Source organism: Crinia signifera, chromosome 4 (genome assembly GCF_055691185.1).
Source record: "Crinia signifera chromosome 4, ASM5569118v1, whole genome shotgun sequence".
Lineage (NCBI taxonomy): Eukaryota > Metazoa > Chordata > Amphibia > Anura > Myobatrachidae > Crinia > Crinia signifera.
This window is the reverse complement of record NC_139220.1, coordinates 85,589,587-85,616,255: the sequence shown is the minus strand read 5'-3', so window position 1 is coordinate 85,616,255 and position 26,669 is coordinate 85,589,587. Positions and strand designations below refer to the sequence as shown.

At 43.4% G+C, this 26,669-nt stretch overlaps 1 protein-coding gene across 4 annotated transcripts in view; it reads left to right on the top strand.

Moving 5' to 3' along the window:
* The window catches only part of ARHGAP26 (Rho GTPase activating protein 26), a 502,534-nt gene that overhangs the window by 89,534 nt on the left and 386,331 nt on the right, over positions 1-26,669 (top strand). For all 4 annotated transcript variants that reach the window (XM_083181921.1, XM_083181920.1, XM_083181919.1 and 1 more), the window contains exons 2-6: positions 3,830-3,925; positions 6,707-6,768; positions 10,726-10,797; positions 13,702-13,803; positions 23,960-24,070. In XM_083181921.1, the coding sequence (XP_083038047.1) occupies positions 3,830-3,925; positions 6,707-6,768; positions 10,726-10,797; positions 13,702-13,803; positions 23,960-24,070 (443 nt within the window). The remainder of the gene's footprint in view (positions 1-3,829; positions 3,926-6,706; positions 6,769-10,725; positions 10,798-13,701; positions 13,804-23,959; positions 24,071-26,669) is intronic.

The window sequence follows — 26,669 nt, the reverse complement described above, 5'->3', positions numbered from 1 at the left end:
TAAAGAAGTACAGTAAATGTTCTTGTGGTGGTTGATGTAGTAATAGCAGTAATGTCGAAGCTGGTGACTGTGTGATAGGGGGTGAATGAATCACTGTGTGATAGTGGGTGAATGACTGTGATAGTGGGTAAATTGGTGTTGTCGGGTAGTGTTTTACTACAGCATGTATGCTGTAGTAAAACACTATTTTCAAAATGTTTCTGTAATAAATAGAAACTTTAATCTTCTAAAATGTTCCTTACATGCACATACAGTATGCTGCCTTTTTTGTCCTGTGACTTGGATAGAACACCTTCCCTTTTCCCTCCCCCAGTCGTTTTCTTTTGTCTTTTAAAGAGTAAACAATTGTTAATGACTTAAGAACCCGTTTCCTTATACTACGCACAGTTCCTGTTTCTGGTAAGCTCATAATTGTATTCAACTTTGCTCCAATCACTCAAAATTTTAAATTTTAAATAAAATTCTAAACCAGTATAGTCCCCAGTGTATTTTGTATGTTCTATGATGGAGTATTAAATTGTATGAAGCCCTGTCCGGCACAAACCACATCTGGCCATTGTCTGTGGTTGTTTTCATGTAAAAACATAATTTATTTTATCAGTTACAGTATGTCCAATGCTTGTAAGTGCATTGCCTCACCAATCACGTGGCATATTTCCTTGCATAAAAGTATCTAGATATGGTCAAAAGGTTAAGTTATTGCACAGACCCAAACTATCTTAAAAATGTGACATAAGTGGCTCTAACAATTGAATGATCGCGCGGGCCAAAAATTGCTTATCTACTGGGATTTTGTTGTCCATGAGGCCCAGGGGTTTACATAGGAAGAAAAAACAAACATACTGAATTCAAGAAGCATCCACGGATACACTAGGTACTGTAGTTTTGTGGTGGTAAATCCTTTTTAATGAGAGTGCGTCTAGTGTGATAGCTAGACACATGTAAGCTGACAGGAAGGCGGCACTACTGCAATAAAACATGTGTTTTATAATTGTTGTATACAGGAAAGCATAAGTGAAGGCACTGCATGTCCAACCATAAGCGTAGGGGCTACAAGAGCAGAAAGTGCCAATGGGTTTCTTGCCTGTTGGCTAAGAACAGGAAGCGGAGGCTACCACGGCACAGGCTTCTCAAAACTGTGCAGTTGAAGATTTGGCCAAATCTCTTCTAATCATATAACTTCATTCCTGCTGGACCGTGGATAAGGTTGGGCCAGACTTTGTTGTAAACCTGAACCATGGATCATTCCTGCAACTGTTCATGCATGAAGGTGTTTGAAATATTTTCTTAGTACATATGAGGCCTCTTAATACTGATTTAAATGCAGCAGTATGCATTGGTGTTGTTGCTGGCCATGTGTATACTTTTATCTGATAGCTACTTCTGGTAGGATAACACACCATGTCACATCAAACTGGAACTATTAACAGGACAATGACTTCAAAGTCCCCCACTGGCCTTCAGTCACCAGAACAAAAGCCAACGAGTACCTTTTGGAATGTAGTAGAACAGGAGACGGACTACATGGACATGTAGCTGACCCATCTATAGCAAATGTGTGGTGCCATGTCAACATGTACTATAGGACTTCTAAAAATTGGTTCCAGCTTCCCACATATTTTATGAAAGTGCTGGCTGCCACGTTTCTCACGAATACCTTCAACCACCCTTCATTTTTTCCTCTTACTACTTCAACAACCTTGCACTGAAACTTCTAGGGACACTCACAATTAACAACTGACATCAAATGAACCATTACCCAGTAATTAATGTGCTCAAAAAGAGGGGTAACCTTATCTTTTCAGGCATCAGTCTTTCCCATAGAGGGTGTGAGATCGCTTGGTGCTGACTGCATTGTGCAACCACCTTCATAGTCTTTAAAAAAAAAAAAAAATTCCCCAAAATGTCTTAGTTGATCCTAATTGGGGTGTGTGTCCAGAAGCTTCTGCCGTGTACACACCGACCAATTATATTCACTGCTCAGTGTGGCCTTTTCATCTTCCAGTGTGTACCAGCGATTTTGTCTATCAACGACATTAAGACTTATTGCGTTGGCTGTTCACCGAAGCCAATGACTGATGTATCTATACTGCTCTGCCCATAAACCAGTAGCAGGAGCTAGCGATGATTGAGAGCACAACTGGTTGCGCTCCTGCCCAGTTGCGATGTAAGTGATGACCGATTGGGCAGTGTGTACAGTTGTTTTTCTGTAGTAGTTAGCGCCAGACCCAGTATGGACAAGCAGGTACCTAGAAGGTTTGGGATGGTGGGTGGCATACCGATTTTAAGAGGCTTTTGCTGGCACCTTACAGGTGATGACCGCTTATGACCACTAACATGCAGTGGTGGAACGAAACTGAAATTTTTGTTTTTCAAATCCTTGCTTTCTTCCAAGGTAAATTTTGGATGAGTATGCATATATACATTTACATTTCATACTGGTGAAGAGCTATGGCAACAATATTTGTTTACATACTAATCCTAATGAAGCTGCCTACTGTAGGAAATAAATGCACATGGATAGTAATATTTCAAGTGTTTTGTACACATGCCCCTACTACTAATGTATAGAATATTAATTTGACTTAATCATGGTACATTACACAATGTAAATGCACATGTCCCTTTCCATTACATTTTCTAAACCTTCTGTTCCTTGGAAGAATTTTCTGTTCCATCACAATTTTATTTCTTTTTCCACTAATTCCGAACATTTTTTTTTCTTGATAAGCTTTAAATGATTTATGATAAAAGAAGTTCTAGATTTATTATGAATCCTTTATTCGTGTAATGAGACATATTAAAAATGTTCCCATGTGTATGACATGTTTCACCACATCGAGTGTCCCACTATGACCTGCTGCTCAAAAACATAGTTCCACGGATGCTCTATGGGAGAGACGCATAAAAAGGTTCAGTAAAGTTACATTTGTAAAATACTAGATTAGTCTGCAGTATTCTGTTGTGGAAATTAACAACAAATCACTTGACTTGGGAATAAAAATCCATCTACAGGTTGAGTATCCCTTATCCGAAATTCTCGGGACCGCAAGCATTTTGGATAAGGGATATTTGTGGATTTTGGAATATATTCTTTTCCCCATACTTTACTGGTCCCCCGTCTTCCACAGTGGCCCTCAGAATCCTCTTCGGCGGCATCTCCGGTCCCAGGGGTGTAGTACGCTGGTGACGACGCCTGCACGATGCATCCTTGGAACCGGAGATGCTGCTGAAGAGGATTCTGGTGGACACCGGGGGACCAGGTAAGTATGAAAAAAAGTGGGGGAGAACCCCCCCCCCCCCCCAATATTCAGAAAAACCATAAGGGAGACTCAACCTGTTCAATGGGTACTTGTGTAGTTTCATGGCGCCGTGCTACTTCCGGGTTCTACGCTCGCCACGAATTATGTTAAAAAAAGTAACTTAACTCCATGCCAACATGGATAGTTCATACCCCCACTATCCATGTTGGCATGGAGTTGATTTTAAATAGCGTGGCGAGCGTAGCGAGCCACCAAGCTCGCAGCATGGGCGAGCAAAGCGAACCCCGCAAGGGGACTCAGACGCCTGGCGCCGTGAAACTACACAAGTACCGTTCAATGTTTTGCTAATTAATTAATGATTGTATTGTCCTGAATTTGTAGCTTTGCAGAATATTTTCTCAACCTTATTTATATCCTGTACTTTTCATATGACTGAAATTGGTCTATGGTTCACATACCATGGGTTGAGGAACCCTGCTATATAATGGATAGAGTATAATGGAACACAGTCACTCTAACACTTCATGAGATTTCTGCATGTGTTTAATCTTCATCTTCCCTTACAGCTCTATCTTCTGCAAAGAGGAAATTTGCTGGTTCGCTGAATGAATTCAAATTCCGATGCATCGGTGATGCGGAAACTGATGATGAAATCTGCATTGGTAAGAAATGCTCCCGTGTAACGCTTTGTGGGTTTAACCAGCTGCTGCCCATGGGTTTCTGGTCAGACTGACTACTCAGTGTTTGTGCGGCATACGGTCGTTAGAGCGACCCACAGTAGGTTGACATAAATTGGATCCACGGTACTTGTGTATTTTGGCGGCGCCCCCGATGTCCGTCATACGATGAACGCATCGCATGCCATGCACCCGATGGCATACGATGCGACGCGATTTTGCCCCCCTATACGATTGAAAATCTTATAAGCACCCTAATGGGTGCTTACAATGTTAAATGCACCCCCACGCCACCCCCCCACTATAAACGTGAACCCGAAGAGTGGCGAGCGGCGGCGGTACGCGTCCTACGACCTTTTCATACCCCCACTATCCACGTCGGCGTGGAGTTGAGAATAGAATAGTGTGGCGAGCGCAGCGAGCCACCAAGCCCAAAGCGTGGCGAGCGGACGCGGATACCTTCACAGGTAAACGCGTCCCTTCGCGGGCTTTACAGGTATCCGCGTCCCCTCGCGGGGCTCGCCACGCTTCGGGCTCGGTGGCTCGCTGCGCTCGCCACACTATTCTATTCTCAACTCCACGCCGACGTGGATAGTGGGGGTATGAAAAGGTCGTAGGACGCGTACCGCCGCCCCTCGCGGGCTCGCTGCGCTCGCCACGCTTCGGGTTCACGTTTATAGTGGAGGGGTGGCGTGGGGGTGCATTTAACATTGTAAGCACCCATTTGGGTGCTTTACATTGTATAAGCACCCATTAGGGTGCTTATACAATGTTTAATCGCATCGCATCGTATGGCATCGTATGCCATGTACAATGGCATACAATTTCAAAATTGTATGCCATCGTGCACTATCGTACGATATCGCGTCGCATCGCATACCATCGTATGCGTTATGGTATGCGATGGGCGCCGCCAAAATACACAAGTACCGGATCCACCACTAAAGGTCGACATAACCTAGGTCGACACAAGCATTCGTTTGACAGTCAAAAGGTCGATATGAGCTTTCCGTTTTTTTTGAGTCGACATGTGCCAACAGGCAGTATTACATGCTGTGCCATCCACTAGGGCGTACAATAGCATAGTGTCCCGAGCGCAGCAACACTTTGATAGTGTGTGTTGACATTTGGGACAAAAACAGTGAAAAGCAGGTCTACCATGCTATTGTCGACCGAATGCTTCCAACCTTGTGTCGACCTAAGCCATGTTGATCTTCAGTGGTCGATCCAATGCATGTTAATCTAATATGTGTCTATCTCTCTATCTCTCAGTATTTTATATCTGATATTTGCTTTGGTACATTTCAAAGTCACCGGTGGCTTATAGAGAGGAGCATTGCTCCAATTTTTACACTGGGCCATTACACATTTTCAGCAATTCCAACGCCCGGCTATGTTATCAGCGTAGGCAAAGCTATGTTGTCAGCGTAGCCCAACGGCTGCCTAGCGTAGTCAGCATACACAGCGCCTCTGCCCGGGGGGGGGGGGCTTCCATCTCCCTGCCTGCTGACGTCCCCCGGCTCCTTCCGGCATGCAAATTATACCAAGGCTCGAGTACTAATTATACCTGGTGTATTTAAGTGTGTTTAAGTACTTCGTATTGAGAAAGGATACCGCTTTACAGACACAGTACCTAAACTGCGAAATTCACTTATTGTCCATTGGTTTGGGATTAATCTGGCAAATTCCTCCATTTCAAACCACCACTATCCATGCCAGCCCGAAGCATGGTGAGGGCACGCGTTACGCTTCCTCCCGACCTGTTCATACCCCCACTATCCACGTCGGCATGGAGTTGATTTTATAAAGTGTGGCGAGCGCAGAGGGGCTCGCCACGCTTCGGGCTCGATACGCTCGCCACACTTTATAAAATCAACTGCACGCCGACGTGGAAAGTGGGGGGTATGAAAAGGTCAGGAGGACGTGTAACGCGTCCCTTCGCGGGGCTCGCCGCGCTTCGGGCTGGCGTGGATAGTGGGGGTGTTTCAGGAACACATTCACACCTGTCATGTCAGCCAAGTTTAAATGGTCAATGATGCCCACACAATGAAATAAGCACTGACTGACTACGCTAACTGCGTAAGCACTGGCTAGGCGGGAACACTACTCTGATTCTGACAGCGCCACTGCGCTAACTGCGTGACGGGTGCCGTGCTAATACACAAGTACCCATATTGTTCATAAACCCCTTTCTGAACTTTATTGATGTTTGAGCACAGGTGGACTGAATCAGAATGAATGACTCACGGCTTGTCACCTGTACTCAGGCATTGATGACTTTAAAAACTGGATTGCTAGAGTTTCAAAACCATTTTTGTTTTCAAATACAAATTTTTAATCTTTACCCCTTTTGTGTTGGAGAGAAATGTTGCTTGTATAGCACCGTATGCTAAAACATGATGGCAAAGTCCACAGCTGTTGTGACTTCAACTAAAGAAATAATCTCTTCCAAAATATCTAAATCGTAATCTCCTATGTAAAGGGCTGGTTTTAGATCATGAAGGCCTGCACGCAGTAACTCTGCTAACACAAGCCCTTATGGTTTTAAGTTTTATTTCAAGTGTTTGTGTGATTTGGCAACATAAATAGTAGTATTTTCACTATTGTTAGACCTGTGGGGTTTTTAGTATATAGTCCACCAAGAGTACAACGTGCGTTAATTCATTCTAATATTGAGCCAGCTGGCATACAGGAAGTGATCTGTGGTGCTGCAGAGCTCCCTTCTGGCTCCGCTATTGTTCTGACTTCCTCTTGTTGTCTTTTCAGCCAGGTCTCTGCAGGAATTCGCTACTGTGTTGGGGAATCTTGAAGACGAGCGGATGCGGATGGTGAGTGGTCTTGGTGAGACAGGTCATTGCCCTGGAGGGAGTATACACAATCCAGAGCTGACAGGTGTGCTGCTGTCCTGGGACATGCAGGATTTCACTGCCAGAGCTGTCAATTTTATCTTACTGTGATACATGCTAGGGGATGGGTCTTCCTCACGTATAACCTCACATGATTGCGAGAGGAAATGGTGGCAGTTATTTGGCCGCGCGGCATCAAGCGGACTTGGTAAGCTGGGAGCCTCGCAGTTTGCCGAGTCGGTCAGAATGACCCCCCCCCCCCCCCCCCGTCCTTGTTTCTTCATACAGCAGAATCAGGTGTCTGTATTAATCATACAGATGCGCTCCAAACATCTCTTCTCTGCCTGCCAGGTCCCATACAACTCGGCTGGCACTGAACGCTGGATTGAATGGACGTCTACCTCCTAATGTGATGCAACAAAATTGCTCATGGAGATTGCACTAATTTATTTTAATATGCAGCACTTGTACATATGTGTGTGTGAGTCTGTATTGGTGTATGAAGTGTTAAGATGCCGGAGCTCTCTTTAAAGCCAGGTTCAGTTGGGCTCCATAGACTGATTCAGACTCTGCTGCACACAGTAATACAAGTATCAAATGTGATATAAATCCTATGAAGCTGTTTTGATACTTTGCCATTAATACCCAGATTTTCAATTGATACGTTTGGTGGCTCACTTACACCAGATATTTCCCCCACAATAGTGTATTGAGGCTAGGTGTATGAGGACACCTCTATATGGGGCAGATGTATTAAGCCTTAACAAGAGATAAATGCAAGGGTGATAAAGAGAGATAAACGTCCAGCCAATCACCTGCTAACTGACTTTTTTCAAACAGTCTGTAACATGGCAGTTAGCAGGTGATTGGCTGGACGTTTATCTCTCCCTATCACCCCTGCATTTATCTCTTGTTAAGGCTTAATACATCTGCCCCTTTATCTGTCAAATCTTTCTGATGGGAACAAAAAATCTGGCAGTGTATGGAAGCAAATGACAATCAACCATTTCATTCCAAATGTTGGAAAGTAGACATGGGTCATTGAGACAAATTGTTTAAGTCCATTTGATTTAAGAAATCCTTTTTTGCCCATTTCCCAGTGTTTGGGATGGTTGATTGTCATTTGTGTCCATCCGTTGCCACAGATTTGATGTCACCAGATAGATTGGACAGAGATCTTTAGGTGTGTAACCAGCTTTAGATTTGGGTGGGGTGTGTATTTTCACACAGCAATTTAGATATCAATTTAAAGTGGTCTAAAATGGGCTACCTGCAAAAGCAGACCATATCTACCCTGCACAGAAATCATGTAAATGCAGTTGCTCTACTTGCATGGCAGCATGTGGTGTGATACATGCTCTTTCTGCTCTATAGATGCGTTAACATAAATCTTTTGACGGACTTTTTTTATTTTGTTTTCTCCTTTTGAATAGCAACTGATGTGCACAAGCCGCTTCTGTTGATTAAAATTATATAGGGTATGTCTATATTCTGTGTGTTGCTGCTGCTATATCTACATCAGAAATGGAACATTAGTGTTCTCCTGGAAAACAGTGTAACATAGCATACTATATGCACATACAGCGGCAGTAACGCACTGAATCTAGACATACCAAATATCATCTTAATCAGCATATACTTGTGTGTCCTATTCACTGCACTTTGCAAATTAGACTCTATTTAATGAAAAATTTTGCAAAAAGATGCCAGACACTAAAGCATGGGTCTTCAACCTGTGGCCCTCCAGATGTTGTGAAACTACCTGTTCCAACATGCATTGCCACAATTTTCCTATAACCAGCATGCCAAAACTGTCAGGGCATGCTGGGACATGTAGTTCCACAACATCTGGAGGGCCACAGGTTGAAGACCCATATACTAAAGCATGGGTCTTCAACCTATGGCCCTCCAGATGTTGTGAAACTACATGTTCCAACATGCATTGCCACATTTTTTCCTATAAGAGCATGCCAAAACTGTCAGGGCATGCTGGGAAATGTAGTTCTACAACATCTGGAGGACCACAGGTTGAAGACCTGTGTACTAAAGTGTCCCTTGGAGCTCGCACATTATGTATAATGCAACTTGTATTGCATGGAGGATAGATGTGAACGCTGTACTTCCAAATTAGAATTGGGCACAAGAACTAGCTCTTGCAACAAAGTACCGCACCAGGTGCAAAGGTTAAAAAAATTGCGGCTTGCAATAACCGGGGTTCTTGCAGTAATAAAATGTGATTGTTTCTTGTGATCTCTTGTGCTGTTCTGGTAATGTGCATTTATTGTTCTGATACAAAACATTTTTATTCTTGCTTCAGTAATAGGTAAAGAAGCAATGCATTTGGCACTATCAATTTTTTCCCCCCTTTTTTATTTTATTTATGTTTGGTATCGGCCGGTACCTGTTAGATGATTGAGAAATTGTGTGTGTGTGACTTCTTGTCATTTCATGTTTTTACTGTATCTAAAAATCAATTTTTTCTAGAAGCTGGCATCTGTTAAATACCTAACCCAGAGCACTTTCATTTTACTTTTTGTTTGTTCTTGTCATATCGGGATGGGTAATCCCTATTAGTTAGCAGCTGGGTTTTAGGTTCTATTAAAATTGTCATTAGCGCTACTTTTCTCTTTCTTTTTATGATTAAAAACCCTTCCATGACGAGACTGCTGCTGCTATCCTCCATTGCTCTGAGAAGCAAATGATGAGCTCCACCAAGCAGAGCTCAGCACAAGTCACTCAGCTTCTGACCCCTTGTGCAAAATCTCATGGGACTTGGTCAACTCCCAGGGCGGGATGTATCAACATACATCCGCGCCCTTCGCACGGCAGCCGCCGCGATGCTACCGCATATGTACTAACATATGCGGCCAGCATCGGGCTGCGGTAACGGAGACCCCCGCGATACCTGTGATGTTGGCTGCGGGGGTCTCCGTCACCTCCCGGCGGCTGCCAGCGTCCCCCTGTGTCTCCTCCTCCCCCCTGAAGCCGGATGTCCTGCCGGCTGTCACACCAGGGGGAGGAGATGATCACAGGAGGACGGGAGGGGGTGGGCGCGCGGACGGCGTACGTCGGGCGGCGAAAGAAGCCCATAGGCTTCTATAGGGTATCGCCACCCTCTGGGTGGCGATACCCTGGCCTGCGAAAACGGGGCGAACCGGTGATGATACATAGGAAAATGCGGTAAAACGGGGGTTTTACCGCATTTTCCCGTTAGTACATCCCGCCGCCAGTAATGCACTGCACACTTGTGCAGTCAGTGTGCCTTGGCACCCAATGCTCGGCACCATTAAGCCCTTCACTGGTAATCCTGAGAATTTTCCGGACTATGACTTAATGCCCAGACTGGCAAGCCTGGAAAATTCTCGGGATTTCCAGTGTTTAGCGCGGGACAGCCCTACTGAGTTCATCGCTGAACTCTGCTTGTTTCAGCCCAGCCCGGCTCCCTCTCCTCCGCCGCATCTTTGGCTCACCCCGCCCCCCAGTTGTTGTATTACAGCCTGCGGCGCTGACTTATGACAAGCCGGGTTGCCGCAGGGATGGGCAGCGGCTGATTGACTGTTCAGCGGCGCTGCCCGGACCTGGGGACACAGCTGTGTTTTTTTATTTTTTTTTCCGGGAGCGCTTCCCAGAAAAACTCGCCTAGTGGGGAGCACTCCCTTAAAACCACTGAAGGGGTTAATCATTGTCACATTGGCAGATGGGTGAAGCTGCAGCATTACCCCACTCCCATGCACAAAACCTTTATCTAAAAATAATAAATAAATGCCAACCACGGGGGGCTCAGGGGTACTGACCCCCGGTGCCCCCCCCCCTCCCCCCTTACTCCGGCCCTGCCCACATGTAGTAAATAGACTTATCGGAGATGTGCACACTTAATACCGATTACTTAAAAGACCTCTGAGGTCATTTACTGAATTTTCTTTTTTTTTGTGTCCATAGATTGAAAATGCTGGGGAAGTTCTCATTACTCCTCTTGAAAAATTTAGAAAGGAACAAATTGGTGCAGCGAAGGTAATGTGTATGTGTACAAATGACCTATGCAAGGAAATTAATTGTGTGCCTCCACCAGGGCAATGCTGAATGGTTGCACAGGGGCGATTGACCCTTTGGATATGGGCTGCTGTGTAGGGGGTCTTGGACTTTCTGTGAGTAACTTGATGCATCTGAAGGGGAACACTAAGAGGCAGGCGGGAATAGAAATACTTCAGCCATTTTCTGCTCTCATTACCCACCAGGCTGATACAAGATCAAAGATTCAAACTATAGAGCAGCAAACAGACTTCTTATCAAAGTCACAGGTTCTCAAGTACCGACAATAGGTCATGTTTTGTGGATTTCTTTAATCCTGTACAGGTGAGTTATTGTATGTTACTAGGTCAGTACTGATCCTAGCTGCTTCCACAGACCGAAACTCTGAAAGCATGACCTATTGGGGGCTGCCATTGAGGACCACTGGAATGATGACATTAAGCGGCTATTAGCAGGAAATCTAGTATGTACGAGCTACAGAAACCGCTATCCTCAAACCACATCAATAGCCATTTGGCAGGCCAGATATTGTGACTAAAGGTGTCCACACACGCACCGATCCCGGCGGTGCGATGCTATACGATGGGGTGCGCGCTCCCGCGGCACCCCATCGCACAGTACAAAAAGTATGTGCTGCACATACTTTTTGTACTAGCTTTTTCTAGCATAGCATCGCATCGTATGCACAAGGCATACGATGCGATGCTATGTGTGCTAGTTAAGCCCACATCGCACGCCGGGATCGGTGCGTGTGTGGGCACCTTAAGCAGAACAAAGTGTCTTATTTGCAGCTGTATTGTTGGTTACAGTAATGCACTGGATACCCTGGCTACTGGCGCTGCTATTATTTTCAGCTGCTGTGTGCGACTTAGTAGCTAACCTGGTTGACCAGTTGCATCATCGTGCTTGATGTGAGGCTTTATACCTTTGCGAATATAATGCTAGTCATAAGTGCCATGGACATTATAAGCAACTTTACATGTGGCTACAATGCAAAAAAGATGCTAAGATCAGGAAGCAGTTAAAAATTGCTGCAAGTAGCACAATATAGTATGTAGGCCCCAGCATGAGTTTCCTGCCATATGGTGCAAAGCGATTGTGTTTTAGAACTAAGCTTGAAATGTGATAAAATGGTGAGTGATAAAGTACCAGCCAATCAGCTCCTAACTATCATGTTACAGGCTGTGTTTGAAAAATGACAGAAAGCTGCTGATTGGTGGCTTATTCTCTATTTTATCACTACTTTTTTTTTTTTTTTTCTTAAAGGCTTGGGACATCTCTCCCTGTATGTATAAGGTATTAGTTTTTTTGGTACTTATGTAGTATCTGGGCTGCCGATTTTTTTGATTGTATGCCTTAAGTTAAGGCATACAATCAGATGCGATGCGATATCGCATCGCATGCGACCATCGGATGCGATGACCCGATTTTTCCATAGGAATCAATTTTAAAATGGACTGAGTCCATTTTAACATGGAATTCAATGGGAAAAAGGGGTCCTTTTCATACCCCTACTATCCAAGTGGGCATGGAGTTGGATATAAACCTGTGGCGAACGTAGCGAGCCACCGAGCCCGAAGCATGGCGAGCGAACGGTATTCTGTGTCCCCTCGCGGGGCTCGCCACGCTTCGGGCTCGGTGGCTCGCTACGCTCGCCACAGGTTTATATCCAACTCCATGCCCACTTGGATAGTAGGGGTATGAAAAGGACCCCTTTTTCCCATTGAATTCCATGTTAAAATGGACTCAGTCCATTTTAACATTGATTCCTATGGAAAAATCGGGGCATCGCATCCGATGGTCGCATGCGATGCGATGCGATGCGATGTACCCGATTTAGAAATCGGCAGCCCAGATACTACATAAGTACCGTTTTTTTCCCATTAGTAGTCAGTGATTCTTGTCTGACCTGTTTACAGTGTGCATGTAACTGTCATCTTTCAAATTGTCTGTAACATGGCAGATAGGAGCTGATTGGTTGGTACACTCTGTCCACTTTCTAACTTTCTCACTCTTAAACCCCTTTCACACCAAGAAACAAATGACCAGGTTACAGCTTTTCAACCTGGGAATTTGCTGAAAAATCCATTTTTTCTGTGGTGGGAAAGGGCCAAAACGGGTCACTGGCCCTGCTCTTGACCAGGGTTGGTGAGCCAGTATTTAAGACCCGGGTTGAACCTTTCAGTAAATTCCCGGGTTGAAAAACTTTAACTCAGTAATTTGCTGATGGTGTGAATTGGGGTCAGGCTGCACCCGGCAAAATGACCCGGCGCTCAAAAATGCTGGGTAATGCCAGATGGGGGAAGTGAAAGGGGTATTAGACTCAACAAGTTGTTCCAGAGCTATTATGAAACAAATAAATTTTCCAACACCTGTGTCAAAATAAGCAATTAGAAAAGTGAACTATTGCTGTTGTGCAGTTATAGATGGTTACTTTAATTGACATGTATTCATTTATACTGAATAGATATGTCATCTGTTCTTTGCTGTACTTTTTGTGACCTCTGCAATACATCTGCCAAAGGAAGGCCTGATTATTGTTATAACAAAGTGTGCTTATTCTGCTTTTCCATGGAATAAAAGTGTTGCCTGCACAGAAGACAAACAGTTTGTAGGCTGAACATATTTACTAGGAAAATGTGCTAGGAAAATGATTAAGGCATGGGAAGCTGAGTGCTGATCACTTTAGTGATGTCATGATTTTCTAGGTATTTGATTGGTTTCTGTCTCCTAATAAAAGTTTAGTTTACAAAATGGAAACTTGTGTACCAGGTCACATGCTTCATATTGATTACTAAGCCAAGACAACTTCAGACCATTAACCTTAAGCATAGCATTATAAGCAAATCCATTGTATGTTTTTAACCCTGTGTGTCTCTTATGCAGGAAGTGAAAAAGAAATACGACAAAGAGACCGAGAAATACTGCAGTGTACTGGAGAAGCACATGAACCTCTCATCCAAAAAGAAAGAGGTGCACCTACATGAGGTGAGGCGAGAGGCTTAGGTCTGCAGCTGCATTTTCCTCAACCCTGAGCTTCTTTCTCTGGATATTGTACCAGGTTTCTTCCCAAATGACTGGACATGGCTCATCAGATTTGATTTATCTGTGGTTTTAAAAATATAGAGGGGTAGAGGTAGGTATGTAGATTAATGGATTAGTACCTTTAGTGGTGTCACTGGTTCCTAAGCACACCTGTACTGGTCCTGGGTGTCCCCCCCCCATGTATACTTGGCTAACAGAATGCTGTTTAATATACATTTGTACAATACTCCAAAAAATATTTCTACAGCCAGCTAATTTTGGCTGAATTTGCCTTATAGGTTTACTGAACGACTTGTACAACTACCAAACATCTGGATTAGTTTTCCTTTGACTGTTTTAGGCCAGATATTTGTTTTAAGTCTAAAAAGAAGATATCCTGGGTGTATTGTCCAACAGCATTTACAAGCCGCACTGACAGATATGTAAAGGTGGCCAAATTGGCCAAGTTGTCACTTTCATTGGGCCCCGTCATTGTGGTCAGGTATGACTGGGCACACCTGCCGTTGGTGGTCATTCTCTATCCTCATTGATGCGTTCTCATGTCTGTTTTCTGGCGTTATACATTGAAACTGTTTCTGTGTTATATACATAGGTGCTTTTTCTTCTGTAGTTAATTTTCCATTAGGAAATCCGCATGTGAATTCATGAGATCTTCTTCTTCTTTTCTGTATTATTATTTATTGCATGCCTTTACAATTTGCAGTGGACTCTCGAAGGATATTTTGAGATCTACTGTTGAACAGATGCATAAGAAGTTCAGATGCATGGGTGTAGATGCCCATGTGCACATATTGAGGTGAAGAGGACAATGCCTACATCTAGCGAAGACTCTAATTTTGTTTATACAGTATGTAGAAACCTATTCCTCATCGTGTTATATCTAGTAGACCATATCCTATGGCTTGGATCTTTAACCATTTATTTGGTTAATTAGGACACTATAAACACCTTAAAACCGCTAAACACCTTAAAGTTTCTCTACCGGAATCTATTGTTCCACTTAAAAAAAAATGCATTTACTTCTGCTTGATGTATGCTGTCTTTGTGAAGTCCTGAAAAAGAAGCAAAAATAAGACCAGTATGGACTATTTCACATGCTCCGGCTCCTGCTGGACGGTGAAACTCCGCACGGCCATGCCGCACACAGCAGTTAATAATGCACACGAATGTGTCCATTCACACGGGACGGCCACGGCCCGGCCGCCCGGTTGCAGCCAGATCCCACCACTGGAAGGGACGGCTGCCGGGCTGTGGCCATCCCCTCCATTGTAAACTACTGTGTGCGGCTTCCTGGTCTTGCGGGATTTCAATGCTGCCCAGCAGGAGCCGGAGTGTGTGAAATAGCCCTGTTGGTGCTTCCTAATTTAAACTGGGCTAACCTGACGTGGTATATTTAAACCTGAGCAATAATTATGGCAAAGCTAGCAGCCCATTATAGAAAGCTTCACCTAGGTTAACCCTCTGCTACCATGGCTGAGGCGGCTACTGTATGTCTTGATCTCTGGTATGTTTATTATCTGTAATTGCACAAAGCCTCTAGCTTCTCATTTTAGGTGCGGACACCATCTAGTGGCTATTTCTTATAGCACGTTTTGTGATTTATACAGTGTTTTCACTATAGTAGTAAGCCTATTCGAAGCAAATGTTTGGAAAGCTTGTCTGCTACCTTCTATTTTTGTGCATGTGTGAGAGAAAGATGTAGTTTCATTTGCTGCCAACAGATGGGCATGTTTCAGAGGCACATAAACAAACACTAGACATATAGATTTTTTTTCTTTAAAAACTTAGCGGGATAACTACATCATAGACCTCTATTCTACCTCAAAATTTGCATTTTTCAACAGAGGTTACAAAATATAGATAATGAAGGTAACACAAATTGTTAAATGGGAATGAATGGTATCACAGCAGATAATTGTTGGGTGTGCATAATTACCAAATTAGCATAAAAAGATCCAAAATATAACTCTCATGAGAGAAAATCTTCTCTAGTTGGGCAGGAAAACAAAGCTGCAAATTATCTGGTAATTAAGGCATTTCCAGGACACCATAGTGTATTGTGATTGTACAGTAGAGGGAATTAGGAAAAACAAAGATAAAGAAAGTTTAAGAATAGTGGAGAAGATAGGGTAGTAAGGAGGGGAGAGGGGTAGCCAAAAAAGAGGTGGCAGTGGTGCGGGGGACTAGTCGATGTGTGCATATTATATTGTTGTGTGTGGTGGTTCTCACTGGAAATGGTTATTGCATGGGGTCTAAGTTCTGGTAAATGTGGATGAGGTATCGTGTAGTAAAGAAGTGATTCTCTCGACTCTTAAGATAGATTATATCGCATTGATTGTTGCCATTAATGAAAGAGATGCATGACTTCCATTGTGCCGCAAAATGGCATTTAGCAGCGGATAGTATATAATTGATTTTTACGATATGAGGAGCATGTGGCATCAGTCAGGTTAGCAAACTATATAGAGCATGGGTCTTCTAACTGCGGCCCTCCAGATGTTGTGAAACTGTGGCAAGGCATGCTGGGATTTGTAGTTTTACAACATCTGGAGGGCCACAGTTTGAAGACCCATGATATAGAGGGTAATTTGGCATGTGGAGGTCAGTAATGGATTTAATAAGATTGAGTCCAATAAAATAGCACCAAAGGGCAGGACCTCCAGCAAAGATCGGAACTAGTTGGATGAATTGATTTCCACTCTTACTAATAGGATGAATGTTCTATTTCCATTTTATTAGATTAAAAGCTCTTTTGCCAACAGGGCCTACTTTCTCTGTTATGGTGGGGGGGGGATTCAATCCACATCGCTATTTCTGACGGTGGAACTAGTGACGGGCACCTATTCAATGCGGTCTTTCCCTACAGCATTGAAGAGGCATCTCATCAGAATAGACCCGACTTTAAAAGCAGTCAGGCCCCTTTTGCCGAGAATGGCAGTGTATTGTCGAGCTCACGGCTGTATCTCAACAATCCACGGCCGTTTATACGGACACGCTCCTTTTCTGCCAATTAGCAGACGGTGACATTAAATCCCGCCTGCCGATGAACAGGCCATCGGCTGAAAACGGACCAGGGTCCCAACTGTTGGGATGTGCCGACAGTCAGGACCCGGGATTGAATGGTGGGTCGAGCTAATGATCCACACCTGCCTCTGACAGTGTCTATTTATACTATTTGCCTCAGGTCATTTCTATGGCACCTCGTTCAAAGTATAATCATCTGGTTTCAAATCGAGAGGAGAATCCTGATGGGCAACTGCTGGACTACATAACCCTTTAGATTTAGCAATAATAAGTGTCATCCAGCCGTGTTCTCTCATGATTCATCCAAATCTGACATATATATATGGTTTCCTGCCTGTCCTGCATCTCGGACTGCTCACTACAGATCTGGCAATGATTGCCAATTGGAAAGCAGATGCTGGGAGTCGGGTGCATATGGAGTATAGCCTGCTCTCTACAGTTTGGAATCCTTGCGTTTTCGGCCTTTTTAAGGAAGTTCAATGAACCTCCTTATGTGATGGAGTTCTCATTTGATACTACTGCATACCTGGAAATTGACCCTTGGACTGTGTATGACCTTTTTCATTTGAAGACACTACTCGATATCTGTGAAATTAAACTGGGACTGAATTTTAGCCGGGAGCCCTAAGAGGTTATAAATTAGCTGACTGCTTGCTGCTTATGCTGTGCTGTGAATTCATGCTGCCACTGGGTCCTAATAACTCACATATTCCTGTGTTATGTACCCACTAGTAAAATGAATGGTGAATTAAATGTCCCAGCTCAGTGTGTCCTTTTTCTTTTATCCCAGAACCCTTATTGTACTGCAGAGTGGATGTCTGCGTTACTGAAAATAGGGGATAGTGAAATAGCTTTTAAGATTAAGGCATTGGTGCAGCTCCACACAAGTAACCCCTTTGTTTTAAAGCGGCACTAATTTTAAAAGGGAAAAACTAGGACGGTCTTTGCCTTTTTTGTTGTTTTTATTGTTGCTTAAAACCTTCTGAATTGTACTTAAGGCCTGCAACATGTTTTTTTATAGTTTTTCATTTAATAATAAGAATGCTTACAAGCTGGCCTATATGGTCTTTTCAGACCTGTTGAAAGCAATAACTTTGTGACCAAGGACAAATCAATACAGCTGATCGGTTTCCATGTTCCCAGGCTGGCAGGGCGTGCTTTTGCTTATGGTTCCACAAGCATCATGTTTAAGCAGTCAGTGGAGGCCAGAGCTCCTAGATGTTGTAATTTTCCAATTTTGTTTATTTACAGTTTATCTGTGTAATCTGTTACTGTTCATATTTCTTCATAGCATTTTGTACTGATCTTTCATGCATTATTTCATATGACAGGTCTATTTTATACTATTTATAATCCGTGTATATATATATATATATATATATATGTCCCCTCTCAGATTATATTGTTTCTTAGTTTAGTAATTAGAAATCTTTTTTTTTTTCCTTATTTGTAAAAAGCAAGGGAAAAAATTTGAAAGCGGTTTCACACAATTAAAATCTTGTGACCCATTGCTATTGGTCATTTTTCACTTTAAGACAGTGGTGCTATTTCCGTGGCTCTTTCTCCCTCGTCCTCCCTCCTTTTTTTTCTGCTTTCCCATACTTATTTCCTTATCCATCAGATAGATGTTTACATAGCAATAAGTAACCCAGAACTCGCTAAGTCTGTGGCATGCCCTCTCTTTGCACTGTGTACAATAAGTGATTCTTGTATAACACACAGGAATTTGAGCATGTTCTTTGTAAAACTATTTTCTCTCTTCAATATCACAGCTGTCACTAACCCAGTACTTATTGCTAGGATAGAAAGCCCAGTATACACTATCAGATTCACTCCACAAGCAATAGAAATAATCTATGGACCGTGCAGTAAATGGTACAATGGCAAATACACACTGACTGTTACCATTAACAATAATGTTCAGTGACGTCATTCTGTTCCTGCTCCGTACATGCAGTCATTTATGTAGCTGAAATTAAGCTGCATGTACCAGTAACAAAGGACAAAGGCAATGACCCCCAGGAGCGAGCATAGTTAAGGATTTTGAGCCTAAATACTAGACGTTATTACAAGCGATGTTGCTCAGAAAGGTCAAAATGAGCGATATAGTCTGTAATATAGCTTGGTGTGGATGGGGCTTTTAAGGGGATTAACCCGTCGATTTTTTTTTTTTTTAGTAGATAGTCAAAATTTCCTAGCTAGTTAGCCAGAATCGCACCACACGCACCCTGCAGGCGATAGCAATGTGCGGCGTCTCTATCGCCCCTGTGAAATAGACAGTGCAGGCAAAGCAATTTTGACTAAGCTGCACGCTGTGTATTTGGCCTATGACCAAATCACAGAATTGGCTCAGTCAAATTTGGCACTAAGCAAATATCTCAGTGTGTACACGGCTTTAGATCTGATACCCAAAAGAGGGCTACCATGCAGCCTTTCAGGTAAAAAATGTGGACACTGTATAAACAAAATCATCCAGGGATAGGTGGAAGGCAAAGAGTGTAACATTATACAGGCTCATTAGTTACTGTATCTCTGAGGGTGTAGGTATTGCGATCTCAATGAGAACAAATGCTGACATCTAGTGGCCAAAAATTTATCTTAAATGTCCTAGAACAAAAACAAAACATTGACAATAACTGAAGTACTCCCAAATGTCCAGCTCTGTGGGGTGACATAAAACAATTAAGTATTTCCATCTAGCACCCTCTTTGGTTTGCTATTAAATGAACTGTATAACAATTGTCCGTCATACAGACCTGATTATGATCCCCCCCGTGTGGCAGTCTTTGCTCAGCTCCCTGAACTTTAGTTTGAATTTGTTTAACATAGACCTTAGTACTTGCTGATGGTGCACAGTCACTATGTACCGTGTACTTATATGTTAATAAAAATAATAATACCAGTATATTGGTCTGATCACAATTTACAAATACACCCAGACAATTCCCTCTCTTTGACTTCATAAAGGATGATTTATGTACAAATAGGATTTTCCGATACCACTCAATGCCCCTTGTCAGCTGTGGCATGGTTGACATGCTGCAGTGTTGGAGGAGAGGGGCTGTATCGTTCTTTAAAAAAAGGAAAGTGTTACCCCAGTTTTGAAAGTGTAACTCGTCCCATGGTTTGCTTTGTTGGACTTATTGTACCTGGGTGTCAAGATCAGACGGCCAGCCTGAATGAGTATCCTGAAAGTGTGGTGTGTGACCTCTTAGTTCCACAGCTGTCACCTGCATTAATACAATAATATCTTCCTCAGACACCCATCTCTGTTCCATCTCCGCAGGACCTTCCCCAGGTTCTTGTACCCTAGGCAGCTGCATAATGATAGCCAGCTCTGTACTAAGCCTACATACTGTATTTTTGAAAAGCGCTGTACGTACAATAAACAAGATACAAACCTCTAAATTACATACATTCATAGTGCGAAGGATTATGTGGGGCATATTCAATTTTTCCCAGGCTTACTGCCTTCTAAATTAGCATTAAGATTTAACAGGTTAAGCTAATCAATTTGAAGGTATTTACTCCTGCGATAAACCCACGGCTAATGTACTGTAATACCCCTGTAGTCTAGAATAAAACTAATATGTGACATAATAAAGAGCATTACATTTTAATGCTCTATTGTAGTTCTCAAGAAACCTTTTTATCTTAAACTTGTATACATATTTAACAAAAAAAAAATATGAATTGAGAGAAAGGTTTCCTATTGCATATGCGTTTGGGCCCGGGATGGAGGTCAATGCTAGTTAGCAATACTTTTGTATTTGTCTGTTTCACACATTCCTTTAGACTGAAGAAAATGTTTAACTTGAAGGTATTTCCGGTACTGCTTTCCTAGCACGGCGCCCACGATCTAGATTGTATGTGTGGGGCTGATACCTCAAGCATCTCATGCATCTTATGTGTTTGTGCGGCATAAGATGCATGAGATGATGCTATCGACGCGATCAACGAGATTTTTACATTGGAATAAATGTAAAAAGCCCCCAAAACCCCAATTTTAATTGCTAACCCCCCCTCATGGGTAAAATGGCCCCCCCATTGTTAACGCCACCCCACTATTGACGCCAACCCGAAGTGTGGCGAGCGCAGCGAGCCCACGAGGGGCGGCGGTACGCGTCCTCCGACCTTTTCATACCCCCACTATCCACGTCGGCGTGGAGTTGATTTTATATAGTGTGGCGAGCCACCGAGCCCGAAGCGTGGCGAACGTACCTTAAACTTAAGGCATACAATCAATGAGACGGGCGCCGTGCTAGGAAAGCAGTACCGTATTTCCTTATTTCCCCATTGGAGTGAAGCCATTTGGATTTGACATCTGAGAATAGTTTAACGCCAGAAGAATTATATAATTGGCCTGTGCTCAAAATTCCTGCCTCATGCCACGACTTAAGTCAGTTTAGAGTCTTCCGAAATTAATTTCTTATCAAATAATTGTTTTAAAGGGGAGTATATTGACGAGAAGTATTTCTTAAATCTATTTCGGTTAGATATCCCTAGAGTAGGCCCTATAGTTGGATATGAGATATTGGGTATTTGAGGTAGCCACGGCATAGTCCTTAGGGGGAACTCCTATTTAAATAGTTTTCTATAAGCACCAATTGGTGTGTTGGATTAGGATTGTCCCATTCGTAAATTCTACTAAGCCTGATGGCATCATAATAAATTTAAAAATAGGGGAGTTGAAAGCCACCCAAGTGTTTTCTTCTATACAAGTAATCATGTCTGAATCGGGAAGATCTTCCACTCCACACAAAATTTCGCACCATCCGGTGAAGTTCCACAAACCACACCCTAGGGATCAGGACCGGTAATGTCTAGCAGATGCGAGGAAAAACATTCATTTTGTATTCCATTGATCCTCTCTATCCATGATATGCCTTTGGGAGACCATGAGCAGAATTTGTGTCGAAGTTTGGCAGCTGCTGCCGGAATGAAATTTTTAGTGAGCAAACCGATGTGAGGTGTTTCGAGAGGAGAACCCCAAGATATTTGATTTGTGTGTGGAATGTCTGTTAATGATTTTGTATCTGAGGAGATGGTGAGGTTAAGAGCAATTGATTTGTTATAATTAATTTTAAAATAGGATATCTCCAAAGACTTGGAACGCCTTTTTAGATTTGGGACAGCAATTATTACCAACCCAAAGGTTTCTTGAGATCATCAGCGAATAATGCTAATTTATACTCAGTGTCTGCTATTCACAAACCTGTAATGTTTGGGTTGGCTCAAATGATTCTTGCCAGGGCCTCCATACATAAAACGGAAATCAAGGGTGACAAGGGGCATGTGTTGATTTTGCAATGGTAACTGGATCTGATAAGCTTCCATTGACCTTAATTCTGATGGAGGGGTTCCTTTAGGGTGCCAGTATCCTATGTAAGAAAGTGGGTTTAAACCTATACATTCTAATAAACTTTTCATAAATCCCCAGTTAACCTGACCGAAAGCCTTTTTGGCGTCAGTAGATAATGGCATTGTAAGGCTTGATCGACTACTTTATTAGATTTAACATTTTGGTAGTGTTGTCACGGGCTTCCCATCCTAACACAAATCCTACCTGGCCATGGTGGATTAGAGTTGGTAACAGTAGCTTTAGGGGGGTATTCAACGTCAGGGTCACGGCAGTCGAGCTTGCTCGACCGCCGTGACCCAGCCCCGTTCTCGGTCAGCTCGACCGAGAACACGCAGGCGGGATTCAATGTCCCGCCTGCCGGGGAGCGAAAAGGGGGCGTGGCCGCGAGTTGCGACCGGGAAGAGGCAGAGTGATGTCTGGCTCGTTCTGCCGAGATACCCTGCTCAGTGGTGTCGGGGAAGACAGCATTGAATAGGGCCCGGCGGGCATCTCCCCGATGGGAGGTGCTCGCCGGAGATTGAATATCTCCCTTAGTCTGTTAGTGATCAATTTGACATATTTTAAATTCACATTTTGAAGGGAGATGGGTCTATAGCTTGGAAAAATGGAAGGATCATTATCTTTAGGTATTATAGTAATATGTGTTTCTAATGACTGAGCTGAGCAGTTATGACATTGAAAGCACGGAGCATAATATGCGATAAAGACTCATTGAAAACACTGTAATATGAGATCGAAAGGCCGTCCGGACTTTTCCCTGATGGCGTGAGTTTAATTGCCTCTCGAGTGAAAGGCCTGTCTAGATAGCCTGCTTCATCTTCCAAAATCTTTGGAAAAGCCAAATCCCTAAGGTTTCAGAAGAACATCATCAGTTTTTTGGTTAGAAGTTTCCGTAGAGCTATCCACCAGGTTATATGCAGGCTATGCAAAGTCATCCTCCAAGCCGCTCATCTGCTGGCAATACCAGCAGATGAGCAGCTTTCCCGGCAATGATGTGGGAGCGCGCAGCAGCACTCACTGCTCGTCGCAGGGCCATACACACCGGGCAGCTTCGAGCTGAAAGCCACTCAAACTTGCTGTTTTGATTTGCTTTTAGCTCAGTCGCCCTGTGTGTATGGGTCTTAATTTTGTGATGTCCCCACAGAACTCAGCACCCTAGGTAGCTGCCTAGTGGTAGAACCGGTCCTGACTACAGTACATAATATGGCACATTACACTGCATCTAACTTTCAGTATTTACTATATATTTAATTACAATATGACCCAGACTTTGCACTGTAGTATCAGTATTGCCTGAAGGCTATTTTGCGACTAGCCACACCCATTGACCATGGACCAATACTTCTGCATTCCTTGATGGGCCATTCATGCCCCTGCCTGACCCTGGTTATGGTTATGTACAAAGGAGAAGTTGGGGCAAACCTTTCATATAGACCATGTAGAGCAACCAGTCTTTGTATAGCCTGCTAGATAAATTACGGATGCTGATTGGCTGCTATGAGCCTCTTTTCTACCTGATCTCTCTCTCTCTCTCTGGTATCCTAAATCTCCCCCCTTCATGTTAAACTTGTATTTTTTTTCCTGTGTTTTTATTTCACGCCTCATGTTACAGGAATTTTTCCAGTCAGATTCATTGTTTTTGGATTTGTTGATTTACAACTGATAGATGCTTTCTCTCTATTAGTCCTTTTTAAATCATTCTTATCATTTCAGGCTGACAGCCAGGTGGACCAGATGAGGCAGCATTTCTATGAGGTGTCGTTGGAATATGTTTTGAAGGTCCATGAAGTTCAAGAGCGGAAAATGTTTGAGTTTGTGGAGCCAGTAAGTTTTCTGTTTGTGTGTACAGTGGACAAAGGAGTCACACAGGGGTTACAGAATTCCCAGGCCCCTGCACTAAAGGGACTTGCCGGGATTTCAACCCTGCTGGCGTGGTCCGGGGTCCAGACTGCGGGGATCTGGGCACCGGTGGCTGGGCACTTGTAGTGCTATTTGCCAGGCGGGAATTGCTGCTGGATTTGAAAACACCTTGAAACAGCTGGCTGGACGCTCTCAGCCAATCAGCGTCCGGTCAGTCTTTTCAATATGTTTTCGAATCTACAGTAGCAGCACTTCCCGCCCCGTGGCAAATAGCGCTACAAGCGCCCAGCCACTGCTGCCCGGGTCCTTGCCGTCCGGATGGCACCGCCCCCTTCACTCCAGAAAATGCAGGGACTAGGGAGGTGTGAAAGGGGCCAACCTGGGAATGTCCCTGCTTGATCCAGGGACCATATTTCCGGGTAATTCCCTGCATTTTCTGGTGTAAAAGGGGTATCTAATAGATTCCCAATGTCCGTGTCCTTTCCTCTAATTCCACAAGGAATATACAGAAGTGACGTTTGTATAAATAGAACAAAACTCTGAATGTCCAGGTAATCTAGCAGTAACAAAGGAGTGTTCTTGGTTTGAGATTTTTATATTTGATTATATTTTCTTACCAATAAACAGTATGCAATTACGTTTCTGTATTGCCCCGATTCCCCCCCCCCCCCCCTCCATCTAAAGGGGATGCGGTCATCTATTAGAATGAACTTAGGTCTACAGTCATTAGGTCGACCCCACTAGGTCGACTGGCAGGAAGGTCGACCTGACTTAAGGTCGACATGGGCCAAGGTCGACATGACTTAAGGTCGAATTTGCATAAAGGTCGACATGAGGAAGGTCGACTGGTCATAAGGTCGACATGGGTTTTTCACTGTTTTTTGAGCCGACATGTGCCGACAGGCGGTATTTCATGCCCTACCATCCACTAGGGCGTGGTGGGAGAATAAAATAGTGTGCCGAGCGCAGCGAGGCACCGTGCCCGAAGCATAGCGTGTGTCCGATTCTCATTGCCAACTGTGTCCATGTCGACTGTGTCGACATTCGGATAAAAAAACAGTGAAAAACCCATGTCGACCTTATGACCAGTCGACCTTCCTCATGTCGACCTTTATGCAAATTCGACCTTAAGTCATGTCGACCTTGGCCCATGTCGACCTTAAGTCAGGTCGACCTTAAGTCAGGTTGACCTTCCTGCCAGTCGACCTAGTGGGGTCGACCTAATGACTGTAGACCTAAGTTCATTCTGACAGATGTCCCGATTCCATCTAAAGTGTATCTGCATAACATGCAAGTTTAAACTCCTTTCAGATCGTGCTTAGTTGTGTCTAAAATCGATCAATCTAATCGACTGAACAGAAAGTCTTATTATTTTTTCAAATCTTTTTTTCAATTATTTTTGGGCCATACTCAGTGTTGCACGAAAGGAGTGACATGACTTGGGCAAAATTGAACATTCCGTTGGGTTTCTATAAGCACAGCTTCTGTTTGCTTTTCTTTCGGTGTTCTTGCTCCTTAGTTTGTTACTGTTTTTCTTATGCAGAAACCTGCACATACTGTACAGTAGTGGGGCAGTGAGTCTGCGCTAATCTGTGATGCAGGAAGGTAAATGTGCTGCCTTCCTCATTATACCCCGAACGTTGTATTTTCACATGAAGTTGGTATCAAGATCTGCATCTACCCGTTTCCTGCTCACACACTATCTATCTGGAAGCTTGAAGCCCATAATTCTCGGTTTCCTGCTATGTGTGCTGATATGAACAATCAAGCACTCCCTTTAAATGTTAATCTGCAATGTAATTTCATGTGACAATCCAAACATTTGGTGTGTACATAAATAGAAACTCCATTTGGTGTGTACATAAATAGAAACTCCATTTAAAATTGCTAAGGAAAATCTAATGGTTCTCAGTGGGCAGTGTGCACTTATATTTGCAACTAATTAGATTGCTGTCCATTCAGATTTCCCTTCCCATAGACAAATATATGATTTATTTCCTTTTCTGTTAGCTGTATTTTAGCTTGCATAGCAGCTCCGATAAGAATGTTCCTCATGTGCAGTAATGTAATTAGCTCTAAGGTTGCCCACACACTACATCGATTTTTCATCGATAATCAGCCAAGTTGTAACGCTAATCATTCGCAGTAGCTAACGATCGTGATCCGATGCTTTCTCTCGTGCATCTTTAGCTAGGTCTTTTGATCTTACCTGCTGCAGGGAAGTTCAGAAGATGCAGCTGAAGTTCTGTGGGACTTTTGGTGTTTGTGCTTTAGGGTATTTGGGAGTTGAGTAGGGTGTTCGGGTGCATTTTGGCGTTCAGATGCGGTAGAATGGGCATATCTGTGGGATATGAGAGTGTTTGTTTGGCTTTGGTCCTAAGTTCTTTAAATGGGTACAGTTGCCCTGCATGAACCAAACAGCACGGATATCCGTCAATCGCTGGACCTCTGAAGCCTTTACCCTATTTAGGGGTACAAGGTAAGGCTGCCCCTTGTCACCATGTTTATTTTCATTGGCAATCGAGCCATTGGCGTGCGCTATAAGAAATCATCCTGAGGTTGT